This window comes from Alternaria arborescens (genome assembly GCF_004154835.1).
Source record: "Alternaria arborescens strain FERA 675 chromosome Unknown contig_12, whole genome shotgun sequence".
Lineage (NCBI taxonomy): Eukaryota > Fungi > Ascomycota > Dothideomycetes > Pleosporales > Pleosporaceae > Alternaria > Alternaria arborescens.
The window spans coordinates 294,067-308,019 of record NW_021167867.1 but is presented as its reverse complement, the minus strand read 5'-3'; the positions used below and the strand labels follow the sequence as shown (position 1 = coordinate 308,019).

Genomic DNA, 13,953 nt, shown 5'->3' with positions numbered 1-13,953 from the left:
ATCTACTGCATCGGTCCGCCAATCACTGGTGGCGCTGCCTCCAGGTCAACGCGTTGGACCGTCTGGCGCAAGTCGTTGCTGCTGCGGACAAGGTTGCCAAAGTACTTGCGTGCAACTTCAGTTTCCGCCTTGAGCTTGGTTGTCTCCTCCTTCTGGAGCTGGAGCTTTTCGACGTTCCTCTGCAGACCGATGCGTACATCGTTAGCAGGGCCTTTGAGTGCGCGCCGAACCTCGGAGCTGATGCGAAGGGCGTTGGAGTGTGTGTAATCGATCGCCGCTAATTGTTGAGATAGCTTCGCGCTAAGTCTGTGAGGTAGTGATTTAGGCACGGACGCCAGTACGTATGATACTCCGAGAGCGACTGCTGATATTAGCATAGAACATTTCATACTCGTACGATTGACTTACCACCAGCGATGAGACCAGGGATTATCAGTCTCCTCATGTTGCTTGTGCCCATGACCTTTGCAGCACCAAGAGCACCGTCTACCCAGCCGACACCGCCGACCAATCTGCCACCTACTACGCCGGCAACAGTCATGGCCATACCGGCACCAGCGGCCTTCTCCTGGCGTTCCCACAGACTGGCGATGTCGAAGAAGTCCCACAGATCAATATCGATATCCACTTGTCGAGCAAGAGCGTGCACTGACTTCCTGAACATCCTCTCCGGACGGAACATGACGTCGGCATACAAGTTGTTGCCGAGATGTAGGACACCCAAGTTTTTGATGCCGTTGTAGCCCTGCACAGCTTGGGTTCGAGCGTGTTCTTCGCACAAACGGACGCTTTCAGTGACCTCGTGGAGCATCGAGTCCCTGATGTCCTCAGCGTACTGGTATGCTGAGAACAGGCCAGGGTAATCGATGCCAAGATCCTGTTCAGCTACTCTGGCAATGCAGTTGTTGAGCGTGTCTCGAGTGTAGCCATAGACGTCTGACGTCGTATCTTCAACCATGCGATCCACTGCCTCTCCAGCTTCTGTCCGTGACTTCTTGGACTCTTCAAACTCAGGCTCGAGCGCTTCGATCTCCTTCTTGACGCGGTCCAATTCGCTCTGAGACACATCTCGGTTGACTGTGGCTAGGTTGTTCATATCTCCTAGTACGTTGAGAAGATAAGTCTTTGCGGGTGCAAGTTTAGACCTGGCCCTCTTCTCCAGCACGAAACGTCGTAACGAAGCCTCAAGATCGGCAAAGTCGCGCTGCTTCTCTGCCTCCTTGCCCTTTCCTTTGTCGGATGGATCGTCGTCACCGTCGTCATCAGGGGGGCTCCCACCTGCACCCATGGGGATGGCGTTACTAGAAACGAAATGTACCAGCTCGCTAGACTCCTTGAAGGTGGCCGGACTGAGGTTAGCAACTTGCTTTAAGATCATCTCTTGGCAACGGTTCTGATCGCGAATGGTATCGAAGCCGTTGACTACCATGAACATGTATGCCTTCTCGCGCGCTGCGGTGAAGATAAAGTTCTTAGCGGACTCGGTGAAGTGATTCGCAGCAGAAACGACAAAGACGACGACATCAATCTCTTCTTGGCGAGCGAACACGGCGGTGGTCTTGAGAGAGTCGGCGTTCAGACCCGGGGCGTCGATGAGAGCGATGTCGACCACTCCGTTGTTCAGAAGTGATTCGTCAACATCTCGGATGTCTTTGATGTAGATCTTGCACTGTGCGAAATGATCGTTGTCGATGACAATTTTCTCCAGATCCTTGATATCGAATACAACGTACGTGCTTTCGTCGTTGCGGTTGTACGTCGAACCGATGGGAATTGCGTGAACCTCTTCGACACCACCGTTCTCCCGGAAGTCAAGAACCTCGCAGAAAATGCTCGTGCAGGGCTGCTGGTCTTCGGGCAGGACCTTACGTCGGAGGAGGGCATTACAGAAGGTCGACTTTCCAGCGTTCAAGTCTCCCGTGACCAGGACCTTGCTTGACGTATCTTCGATACGCTCCTTGAGAGAGAAGAGGTGGCGTATGCTCTGTTGGATCTGGCCGTCGAGGAGAGACGCAACAGAGTTTTTCTCCAGCGAATGTACCAAGTCTGTCTGTGTTCGGCCGCCCATGCGCAGTTCCAGCTTCAGAACGGAGAAATCGTGAGCAAGTTGGGGCGTAACCAGTCGAGGCTCTTCTCTACGCTTTTGCTCGGCGGCAGCGCTCGACTCAGCGGCGGGGTCATCTCCAATCGTTGTGCCCGCCCGGCGGGGTCCTCGAGGTCGTTCGGGAGAGCGCATATCGGGGTCGAAGTTGCCAATCGCAGACTGCGTGTGCTGCAGTCCAGGCCGAGATTCGCTGCGAAGGTGCGCCTTTTGTTTTTCGGCCACCTGTACCGAGGGGTAATGGGCCGGCCATTTCAGATTCATTTCTTGGAAACTCTTCAATGTCTCGATGGTGCCGGCGATCGCCCGACCGAGGGCGTTTTTGTTCTGGTTGTATCGCAATTGGAGCACATGGCTGCGCTGTTTCTCGACTTCGGCGTTTCCTGACCCGGCAAAAGACATAGGTGATGGCCTATCTTCGCCAACGTTAGACCGCCAGTTCATCCCGCTGCTTTCGCCATCTTGCATACTTCCGCCATAACCAGAGTCCTCGTCCAACATGGACACGAGACGGGCAGCGGCGTCGCTTGTGGTGCTTCCGCCGCCAACCGTCATGTATCCAGGTCGAGCATTCTGTCGCGGAACAAAGTCATCTGACCCACCACGACGGCTGCTGGAGGACTCTCCAGACGAGGAGGGCCGGCCGTTTCGTCGATCGGGATTCATCGGGGTAGTTTCGTGGTTTGCGCTATAAGGAGGGGCGCATGTCGTGATAGATACGGAAGGGGGGTGGTGGTGTTGTAGAGCGGGAGGCGGTGTCGGGAAAAGAATGCTGAGACAACGTCAGAGTTGGTGGTGCACACGCCACCACGCAAGCAAACAGGGATTGGCTGTCAGTGACCACTACGAGTCCACTACCGCGGCTCTACACGTCTACGTCTCGTGTGCGTCTAATGTCTGGGCATTGTTTCGATGCAGTAGTTTCACTTGAAATTCATATAATTGTATTGCTTTGATAGCGCAATTGCTTAGAGGTGGGTAACTGATAGTCAGTTCCTCCAAGGCTCGGCATCGCCATACCTGCGTATCTTGCCCTCCAGCCCGGCGGAACATCAAATGACATAATCGGGCAAGGCAACACCTTTTGCAACTTTGACCTCTCTTGCGTCTCTCAATACAACTACCCGCCCAACGTAGAGCTGGTCTCTACCACCTACTCTCTAGTTTAGACGAAGTGGCCGTATCAGCCGCTACCCGCTGCACCTACTTCCAAGTCTACCCAGCTATCCTCACCAACCTTCCTGCAGTCTACTCGCGACCATGAACGTATGTATACCTAGTCTTTGAGCGACATCGTGTTTGACAGCAATGCCAGATCGTAGAATGGGCCTTCGGAAAGCGCATGACGCCGGCGGAGCGACTGCGGAAACACCAGCGCGCACTCGAGAAGACGCAGCGAGAGCTAGACCGCGAGCGCGTGAAGCTCGAGAACCAGGAGAAGAAGCTGGTGGCAGATATTAAGAAGAGCGCGAAGAATGGGCAAATGGGACCTCTGCGCATTCAGGCAAAGGATCTGGTGCGGACACGACGGTATGCCGAGCCGCTGCTTGTCGCATGGCTACTTTCACATGGCTAATGTTTGCGCAAAGATACATCCAGAAGTTCTACCAGATGCGCACACAACTACAAGCGATCTCATTGCGGATACAGGCATGGCGACCACATACTGGAATCTGGGCACAGCTGACGTTGGGCAGACAGTACGCAGTAATGAGCAGATGATGCAGTCTATGAAGGGTGCAACGAGTAGGTTCATATGTTATAAATCTTGCCAGACGTACTCTAACACACTTCAGCACTGCTTGGGAGCATGAACAGGCAGATGAACCTTCCCGCGCTTCAACGCATTGCTATGGAGTTTGAAAAGGAGAACGATATCATGGACCAGAGGCAGGAGATGATGGACGACGCCATCGATGATGCCACCGGTATGGAAGACGAGGAGGAGAGTGAAGACGTCGTCAACCAGGTCCTGGATGAAATAGGCATCGATCTTGGCCAGGCTGTGAGTACTCATCCATCACCGAAAGCGCATTCACTAACGTTACATAGCTTGGCGAGACGCCCAGCGGACTGCAGAAGAACGCAGTACCTGAAGCTAGGGTGGCGCAGGCTGTCGGCGGCGGCGGAGCTGACCCGGATGATGACGACCTTCAGGCACGCTTGGACAGCTTGAGGAGGTGAGGGTGAAGTGCTAGTACAAGAAGCAACGCTGGAGGTGCCCGTGCAGTACTCTTGGCTAGGTGTCAGCACTCGTGGACATCAGATTGGGCACTTGAATAGAGCGTGCGACGTTGTCCACGTCCCAGAAACATTATGTGTCCTTTTGCGCATGGAGATGTCCGGAAGATTTTGGACGTCTAGATCCTCATGATATTGCGATAGTCAAGGCCGGCGGCCGTACATGGAGAGTTTAGTCAGTTCAGGCCGGCTCCACCGTACGCGCCGGCCTGCATGCGCTTGAGCCTAGATCATGCGGATCGTAGCCCAAAACCCTGGAAATGGCTTTGGGTATCTTAGTGTTGGTGATATATCAGAGTCACAAGATCGTGTATCTGTTCTGCTCCCTTGCCTCCCCATTCACAGTGCCCAGCGTGGTATACGTAGGCGGTGCTGCCCTTCCCGACTAACTGCGTGAGATCCCCCGCACTTCCGCGAGAAGAGCAGTCGGCATAGACAACTTCCCACTGCGCACTTGTACCTAGCACCCAGCAGCTCACTGCCTACTCCATCCACGCTATACCGGCGATCGTCCAATCTCAACCCTGGAACGTGCCCGCGCCTTGCCATCCTCTCCCAGCGTCAAGCCCTCTTCTTGCGCCAATTGATATTTCCGGTTGCTCGCCCCGCTATACACCTCCGACGTCATCACACCTAAGAACTCCATCTCCCACGACTCTTCCCCTTGCGTCTGTGTACATCCTTCCTAACATATTCTTGTCACTCGAGCCCCGCTTATTCACTTTCGCCGAATCCGCTGCCGCCCCCAACTGCATCACCGTCGCCAACACCCAGCCAGCAAACACCAGCGCCATCAATCAAGCTGGCAGGTAACAGGCGTCGGAGCGCCCAGGGAGGCTTGCTCTCAAAGATGTTTGGGAATGCAAAGGACGACGAGAGTTCCACCATTGGCACTCCTGCAAGCAATGACGCGCCACAGCCCACCGCAGCCCCGGCGACAGACAACGGAGCTGCAGGCGCAATAAACACGACCAGCAACGGCTCCGCTTCGATAGATCGCAAGCCCAGTGATGCTTCTGCGCCTGCTGAGAGAAAACGACGGAGTAGCGGCGTGTCGCGTGCCCGGGACATGTTCTCGAGCGCGAAACAGTCGTTGCATCTCGGCGGCTCGTCAGGCTCTCCCACCTCCAGTACCTCCACCATGTCAGAAAAGGCCTCCCCTCAAACCCCCATGCAGAAGCTCGGCAAATCCGATGCTGCTCTCAGTGTCCCCCAAGGCTCACTCAACAACTCTGCCGGCGAGTCGGCGCCTGGCCCACGATCCACCTTCCGCGTCGGTGTCACAGAGGATAAGAACAAGAAGTGCAGACGAACGATGGAGGATACCCACGCATACCTATACAACTTCCTGAGCACTCCGGCTCCCTCTTACGGCGCCGAGAAGACACGCGCCATATCCGATGCCAGTTCGACTCAGTCGGATGCTCTGTCGCAAGCCGTAGTCGAGACCGACAACGGATACTTCGCCATCTTCGACGGACACGCCGGGACGTTCGCTGCCGATTGGTGTGGGAAGAAGCTCCATTTGATTCTGGAAGAGACAATTCGAAAGAACCCAAATACCCCGATACCCGAACTACTTGACCAGACCTTCACCGTAGTCGACCAGCAGTTGGAAAAGCTTCCTCTGAAGAACAGTGGTTGTACCGCGGTCATCGCTGTCTTGAGGTGGGAGGACCGAGTGCCTAACGCTCAGTCGTCTACCGGCTCGGTCCTCTTCGCACCCGCGGCAGTATCGGCTATCAAGCACGCCGGCGAAGGCGAGGCCAGGGACGGGGCTGATTCCGCTGTGGAGCCTGCAGCTGAACAACAAGTGGAGGCGAGGTTACGGAACGAGGCCAGTCGACAGCGCGTGCTGTATACGGCCAACGTGGGCGATGCGCGTATTGTTCTCTGCCGTAATGGCCGAGCACTTCGCCTCTCTTACGACCATAAGGGTAGCGACGAGAACGAAGGCCGTCGGGTTGCCAGCGCTGGTGGTTTGATTCTCAACAACCGCGTTAATGGCGTTCTTGCTGTTACACGAGCACTGGGGGATGCCTATATGAAGGACCTGGTCACTGGACACCCGTACACCACCGAGACTGTTATCCAGGCAGAGCAGGACGAATTTCTCATTCTTGCTTGCGATGGAGTAAGTAGTCCATCAACGAATATGTAACATCTACTAACGAACACAGCTCTGGGATGTCTGCTCCGACCAAGAAGCTGTTGACCTAGTCCGCCAAGTCCACGATCCCCAAGAAGCATCTAAGAAGCTCGTCGACTATGCCCTCGCTCGCTTTTCTACCGACAATCTTTCCTGCATGGTCGTACGCTTCGACAACAAGGCACTCCGACAGCGCAAGAATGACGCCGCCATGGGTGTAGATGGCGATCAGTCTACCATGAAGGGCGGAATTACCGAGGCAGACGCCATCGTGGCACAAGCGAAGAAAGCAATCGGCGAACCAGAAGTACCGGTCGAGGCTGCAGCACAGGAAATCATTATGGAGGAGGCGGAGGCAGAGCCAGGTCCTGAGCTGAACATTGACGCTGCGAAGGCAGCTAGGAAAAACGACGTGTAGTTTTGGACGAGGACTGTCTAGTATATGGAGGCTACAGCTTGGGAGGGCATTTTGGGAGGGACAAGGGTGGTGTGCAATGTTTATGGGCAGATGGCGGCAGTGTATGATTTCTAGCGTGCCTGAGTATCTGGTTCCGGGACCAGGTCTCTTTCGGGTGCATTCCCTAAGGTTAGCCGTATCTCACAGCTGAGCGCTTCAATTCAAGTTCGAGCGAAAGTAAAGTAAAACGTATGCAAAGCTTGTCCAACGTGCTCGTTTGCCGCCTGTTTACCTACATGACTGTCTGCCCCGCATGTTTGCGCATTGACTTCCCAGGTTCACGATGCGCTAATGACGATCGTGGGGCGGGCGTCTACCTGCATCCTCTTTCACCGCATTCGAGAAATCCTGCCTCTACTAGCCCCCGATCTCCGCTATTCCCGTCCCCGAAGCTTGGATTACTGGAGTCACACGCTCCATGCGGCTCCGAGGAGCAACGCGATAATCATGTCGGGCGTCGACACGGCAGACTCTACGACCAACGCCCTCTCCAACGATGCGCGACCCGCCTTTGTGACGCCGAGGGACTTGCTCCAGCAGCCCCGGGCGCCCTTGCCCCCAAAAGAGCAACCGCGCCAACTTTCAGCCGTTGACCGCGAGCAACTCGACGGCTTGGTGCGGAATCCTGTGTCGCGTATGGTCGCAGCGCCAGCTGACAAGAGCTAGAGAACCATCAGAGCTTTCCTCAAGGCCAGAACAAGCTATGACGTCCTACCCATAAGCTATCGCCTCATCGTATTCGACACGGCGCTGCTAGTGAAGAAGAGTCTGAATATATTGAACCAGAATGGTGAGCTTGGAACCTTGTGTGTACAAAGCAAGAGCTGACGGCTGGCTATAGGAATCGTCTCAGCGCCGCTATGGGACTCCAAATCCTCCACATTCGCCGGACTCCTCACGACATCCGACTACATAAACGTCATACAATACTACTGGCAGAACCCAGACGCTTTGGCGCGGGTAGATCAGTTCCGCCTAAACAGCCTGAGAGGTAGGTGCTTTGCTTCCACACCGACCACCAACTTACACGTACAGATATCGAGAAAGCTCTGGGTGTCAAACCCATAGAAACAATCTCCATACACCCCGATCGACCCGTATACGAAGCATGTCGCAAGATGCTTGAGTCACGCGCGCGCCGCATACCTATAGTCGACAGCGATGACGAGACACGTAGAACAATGGTCGTCAGCGTCATCACCCAATACCGGATATTGAAGTTCATCGCGGTGAACGTCAAGGAGACCCAGAAGCTACGGAAGCCACTGAAGGAGCTGAATGTTGGCACGTACGAGGATCTCGCGACTGCATCCATGGACACACCGGTTATGGACGTCATCCATATGCTTGTTAAGAAGAGCATATCAAGCGTGCCCATCTTGGACAGAGCAGGCACCGTGCTAAATGTCTTTGAGGCTGTAGACGTCATCACACTTATCAAGGGCGGCGTATACGATGACTTGAACCTGACGGTCGGCGATGCGTTACTGAAGCGTTCAGACGTGAGTATCCATTTCTTTCTTCCATTTCTGCGTATTTCTGACAGCAGCAGGACTTCCCTGGTATCTTCACCTGTTCACTGAACGACAACATGTCAACCATATACGACACGATCCGGAGGTCGCGCGTGCATCGATTCGTCGTCATAGATGATAACAATAAGCTTAAAGGCATGGTAACCTTGAGCGACGTTCTCGAGCATACGCTACTCGAAGGCATGGAGGACGAGTAGAACGACGCGATCCTAGACCACGTGTCAGCTCCACACGCAAAGTCACTCAGAATGTATGAGCAGAGAATGAGACGATGCGACGACTGAACATTCCACTGATTGGGTGTCGAGCTCACGAAAGCATTTCCAGATACATCCTATAACGAACTGGGGTTATCGAAGAGAGCTGAAGATATTGTAGAAGCGAAACTGGCTGAGATTAGTGCACGATAAATGGTCGTAGCAGAAGTCTCACAGATACTTAAATCATCATATTCATAAGTTCATCCGAGATGTGTTTCCCGCACTTTCTTTATGCACATATACTCTGAAACCCATTTTTTGCATACTTCTAGGTTCCACGTTAGCAACATAAACTGATTGTGATCAGGTCGTCAGAAACATCCAAGGTGCCCTGGACTTAACAGGAAACAACTCTACTCTCATCCAATAGACTTCACACGTCCTCTATTACTACATTTCGTCTTCAGCGAGCGCCAAAATCTGCGCCCCGCGCGCCTCTGACAATTCCTTTTCGACGACCGCCTGGCAAATGTATGCAGCAAAAGCCTCCATACGCATCGCGTGGTTTCTATGCTGCGAAAGCAACTGCACCGACACCTTTTCCACCAAACCAACTGGAATATGTCCAGCTGCTTCTTGAACTTGGAGACCGAGGACTAACCGTGCTTTTCGGATAAGATGGCTGTCTGGCTCGCTCTTATGGTATAAAGCAGACATTGCATCTGCGGTCGATATTTCTTGATACATTCTCATTATCATAACCTGAGACTCTATATCTCCGTGCACAGCATCATGTACCATGTCCTGCAGCCTTTTTATTTTCCTTGATATTTCTGAAGGTTGACTGGCAGTCCCGGATTGTCGTATTTGAATCGTGGAGGGCGAGACTTGTAAGATCGGTACAGCAATCGCTAAGACATCGAATTCGAATACTTCACTGCTCTCTACACTTCCAGGACTAGGTGTTGAGTCTTCATTTTCGATGGCCACAGTGGGCCTTGGACAAGCCGTTAATGTGTTGCGATCATGGGTGGGTAGATATGGGGGAACGCCGAGCGAGTAGTCCACTGGGCTGGAGAATGGCCCAACCAGATTCGATTCAAAGAATGAGTCGGAAGATAGATCGGTGGATGAGATGCTGCTTTCGGATATACTGTTGATGCTGGTCAGGATGTGTACGCGTTGCTCGGTGGGAATAGAGTCTATGGAGCCGATCTGGGCCGCTTCTTCTGCGATTGTCAACCTGCTCCCAGTATCTGTATCTCGATTATCGGTATGCAGTGAAGATGCCACCATACTCGATCTTATACGCAATGGCTGTTCACAGTCAGTACCAGCTATGTTGTACCTCCTTCGAAACGCTACTCACAGGAACGCATAGTTCCTCCTCTGAACCACAAGCATCGCAAATCGATGTCGAAGCACGATTGCTACATCCCTCACACCCATCTTGCTTGCAGTAGAAGCCCGCTCGCATACCCTCATTCAGATATGGCAATTTAGCCTCGGGAAGGTCACACTTCTTGCACCGGCCGTGCCGGAACTTGTGGCTACAGATCCTGATCATCGTGGTATCAGGATAGAGTCGAAGGAATTGTACAAGAAAAGTCTTAATCCGGCAGTAGAGATTGTGGTGTTTCTCTACAAGCATAGGTGTAGGAATGGATTGTGGGCCTATTCCATGCTCGATCTTCAGGGTTTCTTTGTAAATCAAAGAAGGAGAATGTGAAGATGGGGACGCAGGAGGAGATGACTCGGGAGATAGGGAGCATAGCGTTCGCGTACTCGCAACCATGAAAGTGCCATCTCGATCTTGTCTGCTTCGAAGTGGTTTAATCCTAGTGTTTCGACGATCGAAGTTGCCGCCGAACCTGGCATCATATCGTAGTTTATTCTTTCTATCGTTTATGTAGTCGTTGGAAGTGGCCGATTTGAAGACCGCACAGGTATGTATCCCGGCAGTGTCATTATAACGAGCGATGATATCCTGATAGTCGAGGTTAGCAAAGCTCTCTGAGCTTTGATGTAGTTGCAGATCATGGTTAGGTATCCCCCGGATTTCTGACTGACAGCGATAGTGGGAGGGGACTTGGTAAATCGTTCCTGGTATGCCAGGCGTGGTAATGCGATGAGGGTGTATGGGGAGCTGGTGTGCTGTCGACTCCATGGTTATCAGGTTACGATATGCGGTGGAATCTGCTCGGGGGTGTGATGCAAGGTTGCAGTAGGTGGTGATTAGGGAGTTCGAATCTGTCAGAATACTCAATCAAGAGAATACTAGAAGAATTATGCGATGAAAGTTCCAACGATTTCATTTGGTCTGATCCCTTGTTGCCTCGTGTCAAACAATTACAGTAATGACTCGAGCGAAGTGGATATGGTCGCTCCCTCCACTGTAAACCAAGTAGCCGAACGTGGCGGTGGAATTACTACATTTTGAGAAGTCTCTTACGAAGTCATCATCGAACCTCTGGGTTTTTTAGTGGTCGATGTCAAAGCAATGTTTCTTTGTCCAGATGTCTCGCCCAACTGAGAGACAGAGAGACAATGACTATGTTGAGCCGAAGCCTCCAAAGAACTTCCTTCTAACACTGGTAGATACACAGAAAGAAGTCCGCGTCGTGCATGAAATACTTTAGTTTTGTAACAGGTCGACCGGAGCCACGTCTACCTGCATAGGTAGGTAATGCCATTCTGCACGTGACTAAGGAGATCGTGAAACTATACCCTAGATAGAGCCTTACAGAAGCTCTGCCCCTTGTACCCACATCTACCGTTTAAACGGTGATTTGAATCTATAAGTGCAGGGGCATCCGAGGTCGTACCACCCTCAAACTTGCAAACGCCTTCGGCAACTCGGAATAGAGAAAAAGGATCAACATTGGGCCAAAGAGACCATCGGATACCGCAATACGGACTTCTGTGTTGAGGGAGCACAAGGCCTCGTATAAAGGATTGGTACGTGGATCAACGAATCGAGCATCCTCACCTCCCTAGGCATGCCGAAAGAGTCGTTGACGATGACGAAACGCGCTAAGACCAATGTTTGACATGTTTGCAGCATGACGCAAGCCCAGCCACGCTCCTTTCCAACAGCGCGGCCGAGATTCGAGATTCCAACACGCGCGCCAGGCCGGTCGCAATCACGAAGATCAGGATGTGATGTGGCGCGCCTTTGATTTGACATGAGGTCCTCGCGCGTGACCGGCTATTGAGGGTACCTGGACGCAGCTCCACCCACTATGTTCCCAAGATCGATTGGTATGTCGATGGCGTTATCGAGCTCAATTAAGGTTAAATCAAGGTATATGCTATGATTAGGCCCCACTCTGGGGCTCGCTGTAGGTTATCCCGTTGGTGTAGGTGTCCCGTAACACGGGCTGTGGCTGGATCTTGGGTAGAACAGGGACAAACGCAGGAACCTACGTCACTGCCCGCGTGCCTTCATAACGCGCCAACACGGGCTCTTTGACTCGACGTATACTCACGATACCAAGTTCCCTCGCCCACTTCATAATCCCTACTTTTGCAATTGATCTTGATAAACCACAGTCAACATGGAGACCATCACCAACCTTGCCAGCACTGCTGCCACTACAGCCTCGAAGCTCATCTACGGCGACCAGCCCAAGACCGAGGAGGCGGTCGAACAGACCAAGGACAACGAAACCGCAGGCAAGGAGCCTATCTCAGGCGAGCAGGGTCAGGGCACTGTCACTCAGCCCTATGACCAAGGCAACCTTGGTGCGCCCCCACGAAGTCTCGCATTAGACGATCTATGCTGACCCCGCTTCACAGCAACCCCTCTAGCCGCAGCTGACAAGGGAACCTTCCTCGACTACCAGAACAACGAGACTGTCGGCAAGGAGCCCGTCTCTGGTGAGCTTGGCAAGGGTACCGTCACGGAGCCTTTTGACCAGGGCAACGATTGTGAGTATTCAACACCCCGCATTCGACATATGGGCTATCGACAGGGCAGTATGCTAACTACCCCAAAGCCAAGGCGACTGAGAAGGCAGCTGAGAAGACTTCCACCTCAGATGAGTTCCTGAAGCTAGATCCCACCACCCAGGGACCGACCGAGACCAAGGCAGAGACATCGACCGACCCCAAGATCTACTCGGATAGCAAAGATGCATCCTACGTTGGCATGCCCATCGTTCCTCTCAACCCCGACGTTGCTACATCCAACACTGACGCCTCTTCGACGGCCCAGAGCACCGGCATCACAGACAAGGCTGGAGTTACCGACAAGATTTGGAAGGAAACACCACTTGACGACATCAGTCGCTCAGGTGCACCAGGCGCCGGCCCTACAGCCACTGGATCTACAACCGCCACTTCCACCAGCCCTGATCCAGCCATCAAGACCACTGCTCCCGACTCCGTCACAGCTGGTTCAAGTGTGTACGCAGCTGGCGCCGGTACAGAGACAAAGACCGATGCCGAGAAGCTCTCTGAGAACCGCGACACTCCAGGCTGGGCATCAACAGGCGTTCCTTCCGACAGCAGCAACTTTGACGCAGCTGCCGCTAAGCAAAACGCTGCCTCTGGTGGATCAGAGTCCAAGGGTTTGTGGACACGGCAACCTGGACATAGTCAGGGCAGTACTGACGGTGTTGCAGGTTCGGCTGGAGAGCATGTAGGTCGCAAATCTGAATCGGGCCGTAAGTCTGAGTCCACCGACTTGACCTCGTCTCCGAGCAACGAAGAGAAGGGTGGCAAGATGTCGCACTTGAAGGAGAAGATGAAAAACAAGCTTCACATCGGTTCCAAGGACAAATAGATGTGACACGCAGGGACTGACGATCTTGAATGATGATGGGCGAGATATGATACCACGGCAGTAAAATGCCACTTAATACGAGAACAATGCTCGTAATGTACTATTCAAGTAGGAATCTAATGGGTTGAGCTCAAGTTTGTCTGTGTCGCTTGTCCAATCATGTTCGTGATACAGCCTCGTGGCACTAACTAAAGCTAGCGTCGGGCTTACTGCTCGCTATCTGACGTACATGCAGACGCATGACAGCGTACAACATCTACCTTATCACACGCCTCACTTGCAACCTAATACATCGCGTTGGCATTTCTTGGACAAATTAGATTGGCTCTTGTGTCCATCACAAGGCCAAATCGAAACGAGGTCGTTACCTCTTTCCAGCCCACACAAATATTCCAAGGTATGTGAGCGGTTGTCCCTACTCGAGGTGCTGTGCCGCCTTTAATTCCTTGTCACAATAGCATTCGCGCCAACAAGAATCCCTTTA

At 53.0% G+C, this 13,953-nt stretch overlaps 5 protein-coding genes across 5 annotated transcripts; 4 read left to right on the top strand and 1 right to left on the bottom strand.

Moving 5' to 3' along the window:
* Positions 1-2: 2 nt before the first annotated feature.
* AA0111_g5889 (Transmembrane GTPase) lies at positions 3-2,767 on the bottom strand (the record flags this gene model as incomplete). The annotated part of the gene is made up of 2 exons (XM_028652050.1): positions 3-361; positions 409-2,767. 2 exons carry the CDS (start codon positions 2,765-2,767, stop codon positions 3-5), a joined length of 2,718 nt encoding a protein of 905 aa, XP_028506551.1.
* A 594-nt stretch (positions 2,768-3,361) lies between these two features.
* Positions 3,362-4,285, top strand: AA0111_g5888 (hypothetical protein; the record flags this gene model as incomplete). Its single annotated transcript, XM_028652049.1, has 6 exons — positions 3,362-3,367; positions 3,417-3,631; positions 3,691-3,751; positions 3,799-3,847; positions 3,898-4,106; positions 4,154-4,285. The coding sequence occupies 6 exons, from the start codon at positions 3,362-3,364 to the stop codon at positions 4,283-4,285; spliced, it is 672 nt and encodes a 223-aa protein (XP_028506552.1).
* A 907-nt stretch (positions 4,286-5,192) lies between these two features.
* AA0111_g5887 (hypothetical protein) lies at positions 5,193-6,909 on the top strand (the record flags this gene model as incomplete). The annotated part of the gene is made up of 2 exons (XM_028652048.1): positions 5,193-6,476; positions 6,523-6,909. The coding sequence occupies 2 exons, from the start codon at positions 5,193-5,195 to the stop codon at positions 6,907-6,909; spliced, it is 1,671 nt and encodes a 556-aa protein (XP_028506545.1).
* Positions 6,910-7,395: 486 nt separating this feature from the next.
* AA0111_g5886 (Nuclear protein) lies at positions 7,396-8,680 on the top strand (the record flags this gene model as incomplete). Its single annotated transcript, XM_028652047.1, has 5 exons — positions 7,396-7,563; positions 7,615-7,738; positions 7,790-7,939; positions 7,984-8,450; positions 8,501-8,680. 5 exons carry the CDS (start codon positions 7,396-7,398, stop codon positions 8,678-8,680), a joined length of 1,089 nt encoding a protein of 362 aa, XP_028506546.1.
* A 3,560-nt stretch (positions 8,681-12,240) lies between these two features.
* Positions 12,241-13,469, top strand: AA0111_g5885 (hypothetical protein; the record flags this gene model as incomplete). Its single annotated transcript, XM_028652046.1, has 4 exons — positions 12,241-12,427; positions 12,482-12,613; positions 12,682-13,254; positions 13,309-13,469. The coding sequence occupies 4 exons, from the start codon at positions 12,241-12,243 to the stop codon at positions 13,467-13,469; spliced, it is 1,053 nt and encodes a 350-aa protein (XP_028506543.1).
* Between the last annotated feature and the right edge of the window lie 484 nt (positions 13,470-13,953).